Here is a 21,900-nt window from a genome sequence, read left to right on the forward strand (position 1 = left end):
TTTTTTGTCCACAGACACTTTCTTTAATTCTCACACCGTGTCTCGCACTTAAAACAAGATTTTTTCAAAACACCTTTTTATGCAATTAATTTACAAATATGTCTGACATTTCAAATATAGTCTTTACTATATTTAAATTTTATAAAATTCTAAAATTTTTCTGAATACATATACACAATATGCAGTAATACAGTTTAACGCACATAGAATACTGTCATGAGTCCATGTCTGCGCATGTGAAAGGACGAGGGCGTGGCAGAGCTAGGCCAGCTAGCATTTTTTGGACCACACCGTGTCACACACAGACACACACACACACCCACACTCACACACACACACAAAACTTGTTCATCACAAGTATCTCTAGCTTTACATCTGGCAACAGTCTTGTCACAGCCTTTTCAACGTCACCTTCAAGAGTTTGACCAAGAATTTCCAGTCAGATGGAGGCAGTTCTGCGCTTCCACAATAGAAAAGTGCCTTGCTTAAAAGGCACCACGGCAGCAGTTTTAGTTCTTTTGTGTTTGAGCAGGGCCCCGTTCCACAACAGTGATGCCGTCGTCCACAAACTGGCACCTTGCAGGAGAGGAGCTGGCTTTGGCCTTCGCCACAAACGGGGGCGCCGAGGAGGAGGAGCAGGTCACTTGTGGTGATTTTAAAACTCCTTACTGTCCCTGAAAAGGTCGATGCTCAGAGCCAGCTCCTTGAAAGAGGGACGCGAGGTGGGGTCTTTATTCCAACACTCCTCCATAATCTCATAAATCTGAAGGGGGGGGGGATTAATAAAAACACAGTTACATCTTCTCATTCCTGGCAGTTTTAACAGCACTACAGTCATGTGACTTCAAAGTTAGATAGCCGGTTCATCTCATTAAAACAAATGCTGCAGAACACGCGTTTCAATCACATTAGTAGATGTTCCCACCTCTGGAGGGCAGCCCAGCGGCTGCGGCAGCCTGCTGCCCGACTTCAGGAGCTCATTGAGGTGATAGACAATCAGCTGGCCCTGCTTGTCGTTGCCCATCATGGACATAAAAACCTGAGCGGGACAACAAGACGGTGAGACAATTTGAAAGAGGAACCGGCGGGCAGAGAAACAGCACCGCGGGAGCAGTTCACGGAAACACACGGCGCTGTCACCACACATGAATCACGGCAGATCACATGTTCAAGCTGAGTGAACCCAGACGCCCCGAGGACGTTCGCTTTGAGAATTCCAGTAAAACTGGAGTTAAGATGGCTCATGTGGATGAGGGGAAAACGGCGCGTACCCCCGAGCCGGGGAGCAACACGTGTCCCAGCTCGTATCGTCGTTTCACAGAACAAGATGTGAATGGTTGTAAACCAATATACATGTACAACTGTACATTCATGGACTGACATAACACATTTACCAGTGCTTCGCTGAAAGGCTTCCTGCACGTCTCCTCAAGTTTGGATCTCCTCACTAAATCTGTCACTCAGGTTTACTTCTAAAGACTTGTTTGTCGACGCAAAGCCTGACTGATAACGGACAGAAAAGAGGTTTTCAAAAACAGGAAGAAAGATCTCACAGATGAACAGATATCTGGAACAAAAGAAGATCTTTTATTTTAGGATATTGCTGAAAAGTAAAACAGCCAATAAAAGAAAGAAAAAATAAAAGCGGTTTTTATTTTTGGTTGACTGTAAAGCCTTTAGTTTGAAACAGAAAATTACAGACAGTTCAGTTTACTATATTCCAGGAACAAACCATCTTGAGATCTTGAGAGGGTACAGCGGTCCCTCGTTTTTTTGGCGTTCAAAAAATAGTCCATGTTAGACAAAATCTGCAAAGTAGCAAATTTATTTTTTACATTTTTTTTTTTTAGATATTTAAAGACTGTAAAACTCCTGGCTTCTACAAAAAATGTTTCCGGTTTCAGAAAATAAACCAAAAATCAGTCAGCAATCACAGATTGTATGTAAATTTGGCAAACTGGACGCATTCTGGACACACGACACACAGGAGACTGACTGACAACCAGGAGGCAGAAAACAGTGCACTGTGAGCGAGAAACAGCAAAACCGCGAAAGGTGAACCGCATCAGGGACGTGCGGGTCAGGGGAGGCAGGTGAGGTCATCATCCTCACCTGCCATCATAGGCTGTATACTTTTGGTAAAAAAAAAAAAAACATATTTTGAACGTATGATTCTTGTCATTTTTATTCCTGTTTCCTGTTCAGTTACAGTGCAAGTTTCATGGTGAAGCAGCACTGAGCTCTGCATCACGGCAGATTGCGCAATCCCATGCAAACTGTGTTGAACGCGTGCCACACCTAGCGTATACTAATAATGAAAGGCTTTATTATTATTATTACTGTTTACATTCTTGACGTTTTTATCACATGTCCTCACTTTAGATTGAATAGGTAATGTATTTCCTGTTTATCTACAGTTTATTTAGTGACAGCGCTGCACTAAAAATTCCTGAGGTGAGGCAGTAGCTCTGCTGCAACTGAACGTGAGCTCATGTTTATACTTGGTGTTTGTTACTAAAGTTTATTAGGAGTCCTATTTTATGCTTTATAATCCCATTACAAATGTTTCAGAATTTAGACGATCATTGCCGGACCAGCATGTCTGCATTGAGACGGAGACTTCTAGAAGAAGGTAAAAGGGAGACTTGTATGTTACAGTCACAGAGATTTTTGTGTAGAAAGAGACGAGTATGAACTTCATTTACAAGTAAAGGTTGGACCAGAGTGTGAATTGTGTATGTGGTGCTGTGTCTATGTTAGAGGTTGTCTATAGCGTTAGCTGGTTTTTTACCAGCCACACCGAACCGCTATACAATTTGCGTTCTTTGGCCAACTATGAACCGGCTTTGTTTATTTAAAAAAAGGCCTAATTTGAGATATGAAAAACTGACACTTAAAGAGTTGGTGCCTCACCTGCCACAAACCTCACCTCACGTCACTAAACCGCGTTATAGTGAGGAACCACTATACACTAACATCCAGGTTGTACCAGGGGACATCAGGTAAACATCCAGTTCAAAAATGCTGAAAGCGAGTGAATGCTGTGGTACTCACTGCAGGGGGGCTGCAGTTCTTGTCGCTGTGGGTGAAGAGCTCATAAAGCACCACCCCAAAACTCCAGACGTCAGAAGCCACCGAGAACTTGCTCTCAGTCAGAGACTCTGGGGCGTACCTGTCAAAGGAAAACACCGCATCACGTATCTGCTCAGCGTTTCTGAGGCGTCTACAAAGCAAAGGCAAGTTCAAAAGAACAGCAGGGAGTCACTAAATCAGGCCATGGGGCGGGGTTTGGAGATGTTTGGGCCTTCTGAGAATTTCTGCTAAACCTGTTCTAATTTAAGGCGTTTTAGTGTTTTTGGTCTGTAGCTCATCTCAGAAACATTCATGGTAGAATTGTTTTACTCACCAGAATATGGGACTCTCCCCTGGCTCTTTAACCATGTAGTACTCTTTATCCTGAGGCAGAACTTTGGTGAGACCGAAATCCCCAATCTTAACCCTCAGTTCGCTCTCAACTAGGATATTTCGCGTCGCCAGGTCTCTGTGGATATACCGTTTACTTGACAGGTACTCCATGCCCTTAAAAACACAACCAGGAGAGATATGTTGGAGTTTTGTCGTCCCCGCAGCTGCAGGCGGCGTTTAACCAGCGGCTGACGCAGCAGTACCTTGCAGATCTGAGAAGCGTAATGAACAAGTTTTTGGTGGTCGATCCTGTCCTTATTCTTGATGAGGTAATCTCGTAGACTTCCAAAGGGAAGGTATTCCATGATGAGGCGAAGGTTTCGACGACCTGGAAGACGAGAAAAGTTGAACCCTTACCTCATCTGTTCTTGGGCTCTTTCTAAATCACGTCTCCAGACAAAAGTAAACAGAGTCGGAAAAACATGATGAAGACGTCAGAAGTACCTGCGCTGTAACAAACGCCTTTGTATTTAACGATGTTTTCATGCTGGAGAGACTTGAGGATTTCAATCTCCCGCTCAAAGTCTCGCATGTGCTCCTCGGTGCTGTGCTGCAGCTTCTTCACAGCCACCACTTCCCCCGTGTTGTCCTGAAGGGGGTCATAGCGGCACATCTCCACACTCCCAAAGTTCCCCTGAAAGCACACCAAAATGACGCCATTGTTTCATTCACCGAAATGGAAACAACCAATAAAAAAAAGGCATCAATAATTTGTTTGCAAAAATCCTCAGCTCAAGTTCCCAGATTTAGCCGATCTAAACGTTTTATAATGATAAAAAACAAATTTGAAGTTCCATCAAACACCATTTGTTACAAAAAATAATTATAGGAGAAAATATAATTCCAAAATTCTTTGAAATAGACACATACAGTTTATGGTGTCCAGCTATGGAACTTTTTGGATATAACATTTAAACATTTTAAAAAGTAAAATAAATAAACAAGTTAAAGGATAAAACATAAGATACACAACAATGACGGAGAGCAATCAGGCCAACTCAAAGTGGATCAGTTCAGGGAGGGGTTATGACTTTGGAAAGAATTACAGGTTACTTATCTTTGTTATTAGATGTTGTCATTGTGTGTTAACAGGCTAAATAAGATAATTTTCTTCTGTCTGACTCTTTTTGTTCACAGGAAATAGGTTGTTTTATTTTGAAATGTCCTGTATGAACAATGAGCAGTACAAAAATAAAAAAAAAAATACAACCTGAAGACAACTATAGGTGAATGACAAAAACGCAAAAAGTTGACACTGCTTCATTTTTCTTTGTTTTGTAAACATTAAACTGAAATGCGAACATTTTCTTGACATTGACGCAGACCTAAACTCTCATCTGTTTTCACATTCATTTCCAGTGAAATTCGAAAAAAAACATGCATGTTGTGAATGAAATGCTGCCAATCATCAAGTGTGTTATTGTGTTCATGTGGAAAGTTTGTGCAACATTTGTCCACCGTTTAAATCTACTGGAGCAGAGTGGTGTTACAGCGCCCCCGGTGGAGCTGAGGGTCACATAAACTAAACTTACTTTGCCCAGCAGTTGTAAGAATTTAAGGTGTCTCTCCTCAAACTGAGCAGGCTCGTGACTCTCAAAGCCCCCGGTGGTCCAGGCAGACCCCGCGGTCCTGTTTGGCAGGATGTCGCTGTCCATGATCAGCTCATAGTCTAGAAACAGGAAATAGAAATAATGGGAAGATTCAAGAGATACAAAATGTCCCCAATAAACAAACATTTCCTTTAAGAATAAAAGTCAACATGGACCCAACAGACCACCCGTTTTTTCAAGCATCGTTTCCTGGACTCAGTTTTAGTCTACATGCTTATGCTAATCCTGTTTGACACATGAGTTGACCTTTTATTTCGATGCTTTAGTGCTTAATAAACTGCAGTACTTCCATAACCTATATATTATTTTAGAAACACCCAACACCACCTCTGGGGGTGCTTGTCTCAGAGTCTCTCAGCATCTCTGTGGACATGAACCATAGGAGTGGCGATGCAGGTGAGGGATCTGCACCAACCTGGTGTGATGAGGCTGTGGAGGTCACGGATGACTGCGCGAAACGTGGGCCTGAACGCGGGCTCATAGTCCATGCAGCTGGAGATGATGTTGGCCAGCTCGGTCCACTTTGGTGCTGGAAGGTGGTGGTGATTCTCATAGAACTGGATTTTCTGTGGAAGACAGCGAGGATTCATGCAATCTAAAGAAGTGCAGACTGGGAACACTTGAAAACATGAATTCATATCAACAATACACAGACCTGCTCAAACACCATCAGATTTTGTCAACAATTTAATTCATAATGTAAAGGACAAAAAGTTAAAATAATGGTCTAGCAAGGGTACAGGACGATGTTATGAAGCCAAAAATTACCATCAAACCAAAGGAACCTGTAATGAATTGGAAAAAAGTAAACACTTTAGGTCCAAAGAGCGCCACACAAACCAGTGAGTGACATCATATAGCCCCTAGCACACAGAAAGTGGCTCTCATTTGTAATAACTAAAGCAAACCTCAACTCAGCTAAGGACCATATTTCAAAGTAAATGTCCCACGAAACCTTTCAGAACCCAGCTTTTTAGTTGTCGATTTTAAAAAAAATCCTTATTTCAAAGCCTCATTTGAATCATAAATTGTGCTTTTTATGGGTACATTGATCAGAACGTTTCATATTCAATAAGACCATTTTCTCTCTGAATATTTGAAGGTTGGCTTATAGTAAACGGTGAGTCCTTTCATAGTGTTTTTCTACTTCCTGTTCACTCGTACAAACAAACATTCAGACAGACAATGCTAGCTTGGAATAAAGTGTAGTTTGACACATGGGCAGGCAGAGCAGAACCTGCAACTTTCCAGTCAGAGACCGACCGCTCTACCTCTGTGCTACAGCCCGGTTAGAGATCCATGATAAAAGAAAATGTGGATAGTGAGAAAATTAGCTACTCTTCAGTCTGGGAAACTCTGTGGGCATTTCTGTGTTTTCGTTTTACCTTGAAGTTGTCCAATGTTCCTAATGGCTTCTCAGCGCCGCTGCAGATTTCCCATAACGTGGTTCCAAAGCTCCACTTGTCTGCAGCCAGGCACAGCTTCCCCGGCTCTTTGATGTATTCCGGAGGCACCCAAGGGATCCTCTCAATGACAACTGACGACAGAGTTATTTGACAATTGTTCTTTTATAAATACAGACTTTTCTTTAAACAAAATTTGACAAGACTTATATCTTGTAGAATATAAGAATGTACTCCTTTTCAAATGAGGCAAAGTCCATCACAAACGGTGTGAGGGATGCGTCTCATTTACTCAGAAGTTTCTAAAGTGACACTTGACTGCACTCTGCTGTTGAAAGGAGCTATGGCAGCCCTGTTGGAGACTCTTTGGAATTGTGATAAAACCCCTACAGTTTTGGTAAATGATGTGCTAACGATATTTGTAACATGTTCGGGACTGTAGCTGTGTGACCCATGTAAAGGAAAATGAACTCATTTCTAAGATTTCATAAAAAGCTGGTACAAAAAAAAGCATCAAGGGAAAAAAATGCTATCTCAAAAATAGATTAAACAGGATTTTTTCACTTAAGAACAAGTTTTAAAAAATAAGCTTTATTTAAAATAGATTAGCAAAAACCACAAGTGTTGCATGCAATTAAAAACGAGATATATAGCCTAAATTAACAATAAAAAAAAAGAAAATTTCTATTGTGTTTCTACTGTTACAACCCCCCTCCCTTCTGTTATGTTTCTCCATCTTTCTGTTAACTCAATTCTTTTTTAATTTTTGAGTTTATAAAACATTAAAGTGGAACAGGTTTAGTATTGCGGTAAAACCAAAAAATGACTCACTTTCTTTGGGCAGGACGGTGATGCAGATTCCAGGGTCGCTGAGTTTGATGAAAGGAGGGTTTCCAGCCCTGCGGTCCTCCTCTCTGATCAGCAGAACATTTTTAGCACATACGTTCCCGTGAACAAGCTGCTTGTCCTCCTGTGGGCCAAGTCAGGGCAGATTTGTTCTTTTAAACTCTAAAACCATTCCATTTATAGATCTTTTTTCATCCCATAAAATACGTGTACTAAATATAAAGTTCCAGCTTATAAAAAGAGGCCACATGGTCTGCAGAAATAATCATAATAATCCTTTGTGATGGTCTATTTATGGCCTCATGTTTCAAATTCAGATTTGTACCAGAAAGTTCATGGCCCAGGCCAGCTGCTTCGCCACTTCAAGCTTCCACATGATGTTAATGGAGCTCTTGTTCTTCTTCAAGTAGGTGTCCAGAGAGCCAAACTTCACGTACTCCTGCACCATGATGTCTGAGAGCAAAAAAAAGAATTACAATTACAAACGCTCTCACAGATCAAACATTTCCATGCAGTTTTGAGAATATTCCTGTCGTCTTCGGCTGCTTTCGCACTGGACATGATCCACACGTCAGAGTTTCAATGTTAAGTCAATATAAAGTCGCGATTGGAGAACCTGCAGCGCGATTTGGGCGTCAAGGAACGGCAAGCTTTGGGCATGCGACGATTTCAGTGACTTGATCAAAGGGTAAAAAAAAAATTCCAGTATGGCTACTCAATGCGTGGATTTTTGTCCTGTACTTCCATCCATTCTCGTAACCTGCTGGGGCTGTCCCGGTTACTGTTGGGCGAAGGCGGGAGACACCGGTCAGATCACACCATACAGGTCGCCAGCCTGTCAAAGAGCCCACGGAGCTAGAGCCAACGAGCTTGCTATGGTAGCCAGCCGCCCGGTGGACAGCATAGTGAGCTCCCCTGCCCAGGGTCAGGCAGAACAAACGAGGGTCGCCACCCGGGGACCGGCAGAGCAAACGAGTGGCGCTGCCCAGGCTGCATGTCCCAGCGCCCTGTGTTGGCCCACCGGTTGTTGGCTTCCCAGCAGAGCTGCCGCGGGTGCTGTCAAGGTGGATTCAATCACTCCAGCTCTCCACAGGCTTATTATGTTTTTCTCATTTTCATCAAGACAATAAAAAAAACAAAAACACAGCTTTATTTTTTCCACAGCGGGTGATGCTCAAACAGGGCCATAGAAAGACGGATGTAACGCTTAAAACGGCCGTCAGGCGCAGCTCTCGCTGCAGGAGGGAGAGACTGAAGGATCTGCTGAACCCTGACATGTTGACATTCTTTTTGATCTATAGAGCTCTCCCAAACACATAAACCCAAGCTACTTGCTCTACATCAGTGTTTTCCATGATGTGGCAACGAACGAAGTCCAGAAATTTGTTGGTGGGGCGTCAAGGCAGTAAATTTGACAGGCGTCAAAAGAGAGGCGGCAGGCGCTAATTTGAATTGTGTCCGCTGTGAATGCAGCATTAGAACTGGAAAGTTTCTAGAAAAATTGCTGTTGGGAATACCAATATTATATTTCTAATAATAGCTCCAGTAAATTTCGTTTATTCAGTCATGTTGACCATTAGTCGCAGCTTTTAGATTTTTGCGGTGGATTATAGTTGCACAATAAACAACAGCATAATAACCTTTTAAGGTCAGCCCTTCAGCTTAAATTGTATTTTTTTCTTTTCTTTTTTATTTTCAAACACAAAACAAATGAAAAATCAACACAGTGGTTTAAAAAGACATAAAACAAGACAGTGTGCTTGAAAAGGAGTGGGTTGAAGAGAAATCTTGTCTGCTCCCACCCCTTTTTTACATAACCTATCTACAGATAGGTACAAAACATTCATGGTACAATTCTGCATGGCAACTGTGCTAAAGTGACATTAATTAATCGTTTCTGGCCTTATACAGTACTATTAGTGACTTCTTGTAGGTTTTTTGAATACATGTAAACATTTGGTTTTTTTCAAACTTTCACCCAATCCATTCCATAAATCCACACCACAATTAGATAAACACATTTTCTTTTTTGTTGTTCGAATGCACTGCTTTTTGAAATTCAGTTGTTTTCTTAGATTGTAACTCCCGTCTCTGTCTTTGAACATTCGCTGCAAGTTTATTGGAAGTAAGTTGTATCTGGTTTTGTACATGATGAGAGCTGATTTCAGTTTCACTTGATCCCATATTTTCAAAAAACCCGACTTGTTTGTATGTGTCCCATAGTCCAGTCCATGACCAACTCGGACAGCTTCTTTTAAAGACATATAAACACTGTAGGTTTGTTTTACAATTATTTCCCCAAACCTCTGCACTGTACTGTAAATATGGTAGTATTATTGATGTATATAATAGTAAACGTGCTTTGTAAATGAGAGTATGGCGCGTTTTTCCCAACACTGCTATGCTTTTAGTAATTTTAGCTCTAACCTGCTTTATTTGTGGTTTCCAGTTTATTTTGTCGTCCATAATTACTCTAAGGAAATTGATGAATCATGAATTTAGTTATGTTAACACCGAGTGACAGTTTATTTTTTTCAGACCATTGTTTTACTTTCCCTAATTATGTATTTACTGTTTTTACAATTTCCCAGAGATTCTCCTCTGTACAGACTATACTTGAGTCGTCTGCATATAAAAAGTATTTGAGTGTATTTGATACCAAGCGTATGTCATTAATGTAAAGGATGAACAGTGTGGGACCTAATATTGACCCTTGTGGAACTCCTTAGCTTAAATTTAGCAGGGATGATTTACAGTCATCCAGTTGGACAAACTGCTGCCTGTTTTTATTGTAACTGTTCAACCATTTTGTTGCTGGTCCTCGTTTTCCATACTTTTCCAGTTTGTTTACTAAAATGTTGTGATCAATAGCGTCAAAAGCCTTTTTGAGATCGATGAACTCCTACTGCGAAGTCTTTATTGTCAGTGCCATTTATAATTTCTTCGGTTAGTTGCATAATCGCCATGGACGTTGATCTGTTTTTTCTTAAACCATATTGGTCGGCGGATATTAGTTTGTGTTTTTCTATAAAACTTTCCAGCCTTGTGAGGAACACTTTTTCGAGTATTTTTGAGAATTGGCAGAGTAAAGACACTGGTCTGTAATTTGTTGGTTGGTGTTTGTCCCCTGACTTGTGTAGTGGGATTACTTTGGCTATTTTCATTTTTTTTGGAAATGTTCCCGTTTGAAAGGATAAATTTCAAATATAGGTTAGCGGGTCAACAATGGAATCAATGACCTTTTTTATCACCATCGTATTAATTCCGTTACAGTGTGTAGATGTTTTGTTTATGAATTTGTTGACACTTTTAAGGACTTCTTTTGCTTCCACGGGTCTCAAATACATCGAGTTAGGATATCTTTTTCTGCCGTGTTCGACAGTTTCTTTTTCTGATATTTTTGAACAGTTTATTTCATCGGCTAGCTTTGGCCCTATTTTTTACAAAATATTCATTAAACTCCTTTGTCATGTCCTGAATATTGTTGCACATCTCATTTTTACCAACTAAAGAGTCTGGGTAATTTGTTTTCTCTTTGTGTTTTCCAATGACACTGTTCAGTACTTTCCAAATTTCTTTAGCGTTTTATTTTTTTTTCTTATATTTCTGTGTAATAGTCTTTTTTGCATGTTCTCATGATACTGGTTAGTCTGTTTTTATATTTTTTGTATGCTGTTCCGCTTCAACAGCTGTTCTGTTTTTTGAGTTTCTCAGTCCAGTTGTCATCCATAGGTTTTTATTATCTTGATTTTTATTACAGGATTTTGTAAGTGGGCAGTTTTTATCGTATATGGATGTAAACTCCTGCATAAATATTTCATTTGTACTTGTAGTTCTGATTTAAATGCATTTATTGATTCCTTTGTTAGTTTTCTTCTGTAAACTATTTGCTTTTTTTCTTTTATTTCTCTGCAAACGCATTCATAGTTAGCAAATACTGGGAGGTGGTCTGTCACTAGTAGTGCGCTTTTTATTCTGTTTTCTAGGCAGTTGGTGAAAATATTATCAAGGTTGCGCTGTTTGTTGTTATTCTGTAGGGTTTGTTGATTAGTGGATGAAAGCTTAAACTGTACATTGTATGCGTGAAATCTTCTGTTTTGGTGTGATTGTTTGGGTTCAACAAATCGTTGTGAAAATCGCCACAAAGAAATATGACCTTCTTGGAAATATTGGCAAACATGTTTTCAATAGCACTAGTGAAAGTTTCCATGTCTGATGCAGGGGCTCGATACACGCAGCTGATTATGATGTTACTCCGTTTCTCCATACTAATCTCTACAGATATATATTCCATGACATCATCAAGACAGCCCCACATTGTCTCCACAACCTTGTGTTTAAGACTGTTGTGTATATAAAGAGCCACCCCCCACCATGATTATTTTTCCTGTTCACGTAGTGAAAGTCATGGCTCTCAAGCTGGAAGTGTAAGCCCTTTTCTGCCTTTAGCCAGGTTTCTGAAATTGCAATTATTTTGAAAGATTTGTGAAATTGTTGCAAGTATTCTTCCATGGTTTGGTGATTCGCGTATAGGCGTCTGCTGTTGAAATGTATGATTGAGAGTTCGTGATTAGGATTTGTGTTTCTACTGTATTCCTCTTCTGTGTAATAACTGCAGTGGTTATTCACAAAGTCCAAGAAATTGGCATCTGGGTCAACGTCTATGTTCATAGTTGTGTATTATTTGTTTTCGTGTTAAAGAGGACTGTACTTTTGCCGTTTTTTATCAAAATTGATCCAGTTCTTCCATTTCTCTGATTACAATTACTTTTGCCTGTTCAGGTGGGCCGTTTAGTTTAATGAAAACTTTGCAGTTTGTTGTCCACGTTGATGGTATTTTTTTTTCCATGCGATGTCAGCATTTTTCTTTGTTAGATGTTCATTCATTTTAACAGATCAAACTACAAATAATCAAGTGCGCAGGAAGTAGCGGTGTCTTTTAAAACACAATGCGGAAAAGCGGAATGACAGGAGTTTCTGCTGCTGCAGAATGTCAGTGAAGGGATCGAATCCAGAAGATGGAGATGACGACAAAATCAGTGTGAGAGTCCTAAACAATCCAACAGCTGCTGGATGAATCAAGCGTGCGACCGATTTCACAGCGGACTTACTCTCTTCTCCACAGACACACACGCCGTAGTTCAGGATCAGATGCTTATGAGACAACTGGCTCATCATGCTGGCAGCTTCAAAGAACGACTGAGACAAAATAAAAACAAAGTTCATGTGGTCAGTCTGACATTAAACACACATTCAGAACAAATTTAAGGCTCTGTCTGACACAGCTGTTCTAAACCTCATCAGATCAATTCATAACTTTTCTCAAATTACCGTATTTTCACGACCATAGGAGGCACCGGGTGTAGGGCGCGGTCTCAGTCCCAGGGGATTTTTCTGTCTTTGACACGTACAAAAGGCGCACCGGGTGTTAAGACGCAGGCACATTATCACCCGTTCGGACCCTCAGAGCTTCCAGAGTGGGTTAATAAATAATCCAGTCTCTGTTCTTTTAGAAGAAAACAGCACGTGCCGTCGCGTCTCCATTCCTTCCTTTCTACATATGCGCCAGCGAAAATGCCGCTGCCTTCAGCATGCACACACGTTTTTTTATAGGGTAAATCTATTGTTGATTTATAATGTGTTTATTTATTTATCATTATTGTTATTATTTATTGAATTATTGCTATTATTTATTATTTTTATGGATTTATTATTACCTATTATTATTATTGACTTATTGTTGGGCTTTTCTAAATAATTTCAATTGCATGTCAAAGAGGTCTAAAACTCCTAAATGTTTAGAAATTATTTTAAAAAATTCTTTGTAATAATTTTTTCAATTTCAAGAAGTCCTGCAACTATGCATGTTTCATTAAAGTTTGAGCTTTTAAGGTTGACATTTTTCTCTTATTTAACAACAACAAATGATGTATCTATATATCATAATATATCATATATTTATATATATGTATAAATATAAATGTATATATATATTTTATGGCGTCGCGCTCCGCCACCGGTGGCCAGGCTTCCCAAGCGGGGGTGTCTCTTTTAGCGAGATAACTCCTTGGTTGGGACCCGGGCCTTAGCCCCGACTATGGCCACTAAGACTCATGGGAAGTGTTGATTCCCACACCATGGCTAGGTGGCTGTGAAGAGAAGTGACCGTCATGTTGTTAAGCTTACGCAACTATGGCATTAACGTCAGTGAGCAACCTGCCCCTCTTCTGACCCCTCCCTTACTGATATAGTTAAGGGTTATAAGATGGAAGAAGCATAGACAGTTTCAAATTGCAGACAGTTGCTCTCCAGGTAGGTCCCACTTGGCCTCTCTCCCTTCCTCACTCCCATCTTCTTCCACAACCCACAACTACACTTTAGGCGCACCGGCTCATAGGGCGCCCCCTGCTGGCTGAAGAAAATGTATGACTGAAGTGACTTATGACTTAAGGCCTGTTCACACCGGGACGAATTTCGCCGGCGATTTTCGCCGACGTTTAACGCCTCATGACTAAACAAAGGGCACCAACGAGAGTGTGCACACCGACGCGAAAAAACGCCAGGCGTTAAAGCGTCAAAAAAAAAAAACGCCTCGGGTTCGTTTTTTTTTTCGACGCGTTGCGTCGAAATCTACTCGACCAATGAGAATGGCGCTTTTGCTCACGTGTCTGGAGCTTCTGAAGTTACAGTAAAACACAACTTGGGGGCGCTCAAACACAAAACTGCCTTGCTGAGCACACATACCAGCGAAGAAGATAGACGCCAAGTAGCGTCTACACACAGCCGCGAAGCAATAATGACGGACATTCTAAAATATCCCCGAACCAAGCACCAGTTGGAGCTACTGGTGCTTGAAATATTCATGTTTTCTTTGTTTGATTCTGACAAGCGTGTAAATACTTGCTCTCTTCTTCTGAGTGAAAAGCGTCTTTCAGAAGCGTAAAGTTGCGCAGCGCCACCTTGTGTACAGGAGTATTTCTGTTTTACATTAAGCGCCATCTAATGTCAGGGAATGAAATTGCATGTTCACTCCACTCATCGTCAGCGAAAATCGCCTGGGTGTGAACACAAAAAACGTGGCGAAAAACGCTGGCGAATAACGCCTGGCGAATATTCGTCCCGGTGTGTACGGGCCTTTATAGTCGTGAAAATACGGTATCTTCTCTTCTGTCCAAAACCAGAAAAGAAGATGCGTCTCATCAGCCTCTTCATGCCAAGCAGAAAAAAAAGAAGAAAAAAAAAAGAAAAAAAGGGTTTTATAAGTTTAAGTAAAAGCTAAACATGTGCTCGAGATCTTGAGCCTTAGACGAAATCTACCTCAGAGTAATTCCTGTGAGCCAGGTCCAAAACCTTCATGATGACTTCTGTTTGGTGCATACATCCGTAGTCTCCCAGCTCTTTTCGGACCCCTTTAAATATTTTTGTAAATGTTCCCTGACCAAGACTCTCCATCTGAAAGGAAGATCAGAAATGTCTTGCAAGGACTCAAATCATGACCTCCAGCTGAACTCTGAATGCTTTACAGGAAATGAGCAAATATCGCAGATGTCAAAATGCAAACAGAGCTTACAAATTCCAGATCATCCTTGCTGATCTTATGAAACACCATCTGGCTGATGTTGTGCCGTTGGAGGGACGGGGTCAATGGCACCTCGGAGCCCTTGTTGCTTCTGCACACCAGTAGACAGGTCTTCTCTGTGGGGAGAAAATAATCCCCCTCAGCTTCAGGAAACAGTCTTTGTCGTTCACACCGCAATAGAAACAACAACAGAGCCGTTGAGCATCGACTCAAACCCTTCTTCAATTTGTTTGCATACCCCACAAAAACGAAATGAAACAGATGAGTGGATTCCCACCTTCACACCCACTTTTAGCACTTTACTTGTGATCTTTTTTTTTTCCCTCTTCACACTTCACATTTCTTCAGGCTGCAAACTAAAAGCAACAAGCGAGCTTGAACGTACTCCACAACAACTGAATTAGAATTGACCGATTACACTAATGACCAAAAAAATGAAAACAACCTGAGGAGAGATGTAGTCAATTACAGTTTTTAGGAGTGTTTGCTAAAGTTTAATTTAAAAGGATTGATGAAAAACATGCCTAACAAATTGGCAACATTTTCAATTTTCTTAACCCGTCTGTGATGAACGCTGCAGCAACACAAACTGAGAAAGTGACAGTAAAGTTAAACTAAATCAAACTTAAAAACTCCAATTATATTTTTCTATTGTAAAATTGTTTAAATTAATCTTTTAATTATGATTATGCAGTTTTTGCCCTAATCAACAACATGACATTTTAAAGACATTTTCTGGAATTCACCTCTGAGGTGTGGGCGGGACTGCTGGGGCAGAAGTAAGCCTCCACGGATATCCCATCATCCCTTTGCTTATACTTTCTCCCGTTAGCTTACAGCAGGAAAGCTTTGAATCGGCAGGTTTTTATCGTTCCCAATCATCACAATTTAAATAAAGAAAAGCTGTTTTAATCTTCAATTTCTTTATACACGTCCATCATCAGAAAAATGCCACAAGAACATGCTAAAAAAATACCAAAAGCCCCATTTTCATTGGAGTGGGTCTTTAAGTCCCATTCAGATCACCTTTTGATCTATTTTCAAAGTGTTCCCAGTGGTCTTTTAATTATGATGATGCTACTTTTAGCCAAAATAAAATAACGGCGTCGTTTTACATGACAATTTCTGCATAGCAGCAGTATTTCCTCTGAGTTGGAGCAGGATTGTTGGTGTGGAGTAAGCCCGCCCTCATTTCCCATTTTCCCTCTGCTTCCGTGCTCTCCTGCTAGCTTACAGTCCCTCACAACCCCAACCTTACATTAGCCATGCAACAAAAATGGCGAGCAATGCTGGAGCTATCTAATAAAGCAGTTTCGATCCAGATTCCAGCCGAGGAAAACAAAGACGTACATGGATCTAGTCGCTTACAAGTGGATGCATCCGAATAGAGCAGAGCAGAGAGCCGACTGTAGCTCCTACATCAAAGCTCCGAGCTTTTTCGAACTGCATTTTTTGTGTCCTCCTTAACAAAAAAACACCAAAAACACTATTTCACTTGGAGAGGGTCTTTAAAGAGAATCAAATTAGCATTGGTTTGTTTTTGAGGAGGAACTTTTATTTTTTATTTAATTACTGATCCTTTTGAGGTGTGGAAAATATTGTAAAGCTTTTCGGTTCCTTAAACAAGTTTGTGTTTCTGCAGAAACCCCTCAATAACAAACACGCTCCAGAAGAACATAAAGCTTTGGGTGTGGGAAACAACTTTCACCCGAATCACGATTTTCTTTAAACGGTGAGAAATATAATTGTTTTTTTAGACAGGTTTCCAATCTCCCAATAATCTACCTGCACAAAGGTAAATCATTAAAAATGTCTTTAAAATTCTGCATTGAATGGATTGACATTTGCCAGAAACTAAAAGACAACGAATGAACTGCCAAGAAATGTGATGCCAAAGTAAAAGATTTCAATCATCATTTTTTTGTGGACGTTGGTTTTACTCGGGTTACCTTTAGGCAGAGGAGGACAGCACTTCCTGAACTGGAAAATGATGCTGTCGGAGCGCACCGTCTCCTTCTGGTAGCAGCTGAGAAGCTCCTGCATGCTGCTGAAGTTTCGTTTGGTTCCACTCAGGTTGAACTCCCCGGTGGCAGACCTGATTATCAAGCAGTGCTTGTAGTCTATCGTATCACAAACCTGGAAATAGAAAAAGTAACTCAGACTCTGGAAATGCTGTTTAGTAAGAAAAATCTATTAAAAAACAAAAAGTAAGTTTAATATCAAGGCATTCCAAAACTAATAATAACAACTTAGCAATTTGCAAAGATCTTTTGAGGAGTATTATTTGTTTCTGCAACAATAAAAAAAATTTTAACAAAGAAAATCCAAAATGATTCCTGATTTACAGTGGTACTCAAATTTTACTCGTGATCCATCTTCTTTGAATTCAAAGTCAAAAAGCTGCAATTAGAACATAAAGCAGCTAATGCATATGGCTGCACAAAACAGCAAGTAGGATTTTAGATTTCAACAGCATGTGGGTCACCAAGTTCAACTGAATCTGGAATTCATGCTTCAGCTTGTTAACCCAAAAAGATCAGGTTGTTATTTGTGTCATTGTTATTTTGAGACATTATTAGTGGTCCATCGCTGATGGGTTTAACCCAGCAGAAAGTTTTCATCTACCATGGTGAGAAAAAAACAAAAGAAAAAAAGTTATAATTTGACTCTTAGTGCATAACCACCATGTCAGGATTATGTCAGAACTTCTCTCTTGGCTTGATTACTGCATTGATCCTCAAAAAGAGCTACCAGGTCCTTCCAGACGATTAAAAATGCTGCTTGCAGCAGATTACATTTCAATTATTCATAATAGAAATGTCACACCATTGTGCAGATCTCTTTTGTCCCTTCATTGTGGCTCTTTGGCTTTGAGAAAAAAATGCTAATGATTTAAATATATACTGGGTTTGTAGGTTTGGTTAATTTCATTTTTGTTGATTAAGGTTTGTGTTAGAAAATGCCACATTTGACTTCTTGCAGGAGGACTGTTTTTGACACTGGGTGTATTTTATTTTGAAAGAAACTTGAATGTGATGCTGCCAATAGTAAAAATAACCAGTTAGAAATTCTTATAAATATACACATACAGGATATAATTCAATTATTGTAAATATTTAAAAGCTACATTTGATAAATTAATGGCTAAATGGTAAAAAAAAAGCCTAAATAGTGTATTTTTCTAAATGTTGAGGTAAGACTTGTGTCCTTCATTGGGTTTGGCTCTGTAAGAAACTGGGCCAAATGGCTCTTTTAGCACCAAAGGTTGCAGACCCCTGCTCTAAACCAACTTTCTGTTGACTTCTGCATGACATCATAGCCCTGAAACTGGAAATGGGCGGTGATCCAATTCGATTCACTAATCAAAACCAAAAAAAAAATAAACTAAATAAGTATTAAATTAACTTCATTTATACCTTTATTTAGGACAGGAGATCAGAACAAAAAGATAATAGATAAAAGACACTCAAAGGTTATTTTTTGTCAACTTCCTGGTTAGCTTCAGCAGTAAACAAAACATAAACATCACAATTGTTTTGGATTATTTATCAACAAATCCTGTAAATGTTCTCCACATTTTTTTCTATCCTAGAAGCTATGCTGATTACAGTTCCAGTAGATTGATGACAAGTAAATAGTTAATGAAGACACAGATTGATCACAAGATTTTCACAATATTCCTAAATTGTATTTCATCATGTTTTTCATTCAATTTTTTTATTCAAATCGATTCATTATTTTTATTTCAGTAAAAAGCACTTTAGTCTCTTTTCTTTTATCAATGAAAAAACACTCGATAACTTTACTTTAAAAATGAGAAGTTTGACCAAAACTTTATTTTGAAGGTTTATTTACTTCCAGTCAAAATAGCGCATGTTTGTTTAGTTCATGTACTTAAAAACCCAACATTATTCTGCATTTTAGAGCGTTAATTTTAATGTCTGAAGTGTATTTTTTACTACACTCCATTAGTTTAATAAAGATTGCAAATCTGTAATCTCATAACATCAGCAATATTTGTACTAGTATTCTTGGGAACAAATTGCGAATATCAAAGTACTTGGATACTCGCTCTGGCCCTACAAACTGGTTGTCTGTGATTCCAAAGTTGTACAACGAGAATTTCAACTTCACATGGACAGCTACAATATAAAAAAACAAAACAAAACAAAAAAACTAAAAGCTGACTCCCAAAAAGAAAATTAGCACCCAACAGACCTGACCAAAGTTCACAGCTTTGGATAAAAGAACATGACCAGATATAGAAGAGCCACTGCTGGTGACTCATTCTCACCTCTAGAGGGAATGTCAGAAAATATTTGTTGTAATCTTTAGGGCTGCATCTCAAAATGTACAGCCCATGTTTGTTTCCACACTTCTGAAGCCGGTTTACTGCAAACTCCATTCTGCAAAGACAGGAAACATGACAGAGACAGAAGAATGTTGTGTTACCTGCTGGCACACCTGTAAACTGCGGGATCAATGGCCAGCTGTTAAAAACAGGCTGAGTCACTTCTCACGATGTAAAAACATTTACCTCACATGTTATATTGCTTAAAAAGACTTGGGGAAGACATACGAATGAAATTAGGGTTTTTTTTTCATGCTTGATGTCTTGTGCATTTTACAACTTTTTTTGTTGTTGCAAAAAGTGGACAAATGGTGCCTAATCAGGAACAGAAACTATAGTAAAAAGACGTGCTAATGTTAAAGCTAATTTCCTTTTTACCATCTGTCTTTCCTGAATCGGTGTTAATCCTGCGGTGGATAACAGCATTTTCTGACAAGCCAATTCTTTCAGGCTGTGTTCCAAAATGCTGCTACCAGAAGAAAATGACCAGCATCTTCTTTAGTCGTCTTTGTGCGGGACCTGCGTAACTACGTATGTATCACAACAAGGACGGACGGCCATCTGCAACATGTTTTCGTTAGCTTCGAACCTTGTTCTTAACTCTGCAAATACAGGCACAGCTGTTGTGTAAACTGTGGTATGTTTGCACGTAAACTGCTTCTAGTGGGCAACAAATCTCATCAATTGGAAGTTTGGGTGTCTGGATCACAGACTGTCTTGATGCGCATTGCTTATTCATAATTTTCTTGTATGTTAGTAAAAGGCTGCAGGGTTGGTCGTCACTAAAGCCATGTATATTTTCAGAATGTGTGCGTCTGCTGAAGGTCTCGTCTCTGGAAGAAGCGATTGTTTTTTGGTTTTGCCGGTCATCTAATACAGACCTCGTCATCACCTTTATGGAGCCGAAGCAACTCTTGTTGCACTATAAGGACTCTAAATGCTTTGTTTAAACATTTTGTGCAAAGGTGTCATTTGGAATGAACCAATATCAGTTTTTTCTGCAGCTTATTCTTTTTATTTCATTAAAAAAGGTCGCTAATTCTACTTGAAAAATGTGTTTTTATAAACATTCTTTAACAGGGGTTGTCAAGCCAAAAGCCTGTAAATTTAGATAAACAAGCAAATTTAACAGCCGAAGTCAAAGGAATTTAATTTTCCTCAGACAATATCAATGAAAAACTGATATATATTAAGAATTTTGGGAAAATATCTATTTTATGTAAAGTAAAACGTTGACTATTTTTACTCACAAATTATAGAAAACATTATTTTCAATCATGTTTCCAGTGTGAATCAACATTAAAAGACACATGGAACGAACTATGCTGCACGAGGATTTCTTTTTGTCTGAAAACAATTAGAATATTTGCCTGCATCACTGCATGTTCAATAACTAATAAACTGATTTTGTTAACCATATGCCAACATCTGCAAAAATCTGGCTTATTGTTAAGCGTATATAGTTTATGGCGCTTCAATAATTGAACAAGCGCAAAGATAACTTAGCGCAAAGACAACATAGCGAGTGTTAAGCTCTGACTAAGCTCTCCTGTATTCATGGGGGGGTGGGGGGGTCACTTGGGGGCGCTAACGTTTCTGGTTGATCTGATTGGCCGAAATTTGGGCGCAGCAGTGTTTTTTTGTTTTTTAAGTGAAAATCCCAATATTAAGCAGTAAAATGACGATTTATTTTATGCTACATGGGTGAGATGTTCCATTGTTAGCATTTGTTAACCACATGCCAATACACACTTCCTGTACTTTGAGTTGCGTAATAGCTCTGTCTCGGGCTAACTAAAGTGTACATGTATATTTACCAAATAAAGTGATTAGGTAAATATAAAGTAGGTTGATTTATGTTCTTTTATGAGCAATCTCTATAAATATAAAAAAAAAATCAGATGAAATAAAAAAATCAGTTTAGCTAGAACTTGTATTCCAAAAGAAGTTTGAAATAAAAAAACACATCTTTGATGAAGCATCAGTGTTTAGGTCTTGTGTAATGCTGCATTCACCCCGGAGGAGATTCGTGCGAGAGGGGCGTCGAGTTTCAATGTTAATTCATTGTATCACTGCGATCGGAGGTCATGCGTCCTGATCTTGCATCCATCTTCTCATACCACTGGGGCTGCTGACGGGTCGACAGTAATCGAGCCCGCTCTGGCGTTCACTAGCTGCAGCTCCCTGGGCTCTGTGACAGGCTGGTTCAATTCAATTTTATTTTATTTAAATAGCCCAAATTCACAACAGTCGTCTCAGCGGGCTTTGAAAGTCTTGTAAGGTAAACATAAAATCAAAAAGGATCATAAATGCATAGAATTCACCTCAGGGGTGCCCACATGAAGGAGGGATCCTCCCCCAGGACGAACAGGCGATGTACAAGAACTCTTACAGAGAATTAGCTTATCTAACCCTACAACTGATCTTCATCCAGGTGAAGTTAAAGGAACGGCTGGGGGCACAAGACGAGCTGGAGACAGGATCCACAGCCAGGTGTAGGAGCAGGAGTAGGGGCAAGCCAGAGACGAGGTACACGGTCAGGTACAGGAGCACGGATGAGCCAACTAGAATCTGGAAGCACTCCCAATCCCTGGTGACCTGTATCCCGCCTTCACCCAACAGTAACTAGTCTCAGCATTGCGAGTG

The 21,900-nt window shown here is 39.7% G+C and overlaps 1 protein-coding gene across 2 annotated transcripts in view; it reads right to left on the bottom strand.

Moving 5' to 3' along the window:
* The window catches only part of jak2b (Janus kinase 2b), a 37,753-nt gene continuing 15,853 nt past the window's right edge, over positions 1–21,900 (bottom strand). The window contains exons 9-25 of one of the 2 annotated variants that reach the window (XR_013658000.1): positions 19,198–19,309; positions 16,853–17,039; positions 14,895–15,019; positions 14,642–14,776; positions 12,436–12,523; positions 7,650–7,777; positions 7,310–7,448; positions 6,461–6,612; positions 5,491–5,641; positions 4,998–5,134; positions 3,910–4,099; positions 3,669–3,793; positions 3,407–3,579; positions 3,055–3,172; positions 1,395–1,503; positions 926–1,039; positions 1–763 (exon numbers count right to left, since the gene is read on the bottom strand). Coding sequence is in view for 1 of the 2 variants with exons in the window: in XM_004072082.5 (XP_004072130.1) it covers positions 656–763; positions 926–1,039; positions 3,055–3,172; positions 3,407–3,579; positions 3,669–3,793; positions 3,910–4,099; positions 4,998–5,134; positions 5,491–5,641; positions 6,461–6,612; positions 7,310–7,448; positions 7,650–7,777; positions 12,436–12,523; positions 14,642–14,776; positions 14,895–15,019; positions 16,853–17,039; positions 19,198–19,309 (2,182 nt within the window). In the remaining variant the exon portion in view is untranslated. The remainder of the gene's footprint in view (positions 764–925; positions 1,040–1,394; positions 1,504–3,054; positions 3,173–3,406; positions 3,580–3,668; positions 3,794–3,909; positions 4,100–4,997; positions 5,135–5,490; positions 5,642–6,460; positions 6,613–7,309; positions 7,449–7,649; positions 7,778–12,435; positions 12,524–14,641; positions 14,777–14,894; positions 15,020–16,852; positions 17,040–19,197; positions 19,310–21,900) is intronic. The other variant, XM_004072082.5, reaches the window with a different exon arrangement.

This window comes from Oryzias latipes, chromosome 9 (assembly GCF_053564925.1).
Source record: "Oryzias latipes strain Hd-rR chromosome 9, Olatipes_Hd-rR_3.1".
Classification (NCBI taxonomy): domain Eukaryota; kingdom Metazoa; phylum Chordata; class Actinopteri; order Beloniformes; family Adrianichthyidae; genus Oryzias; species Oryzias latipes.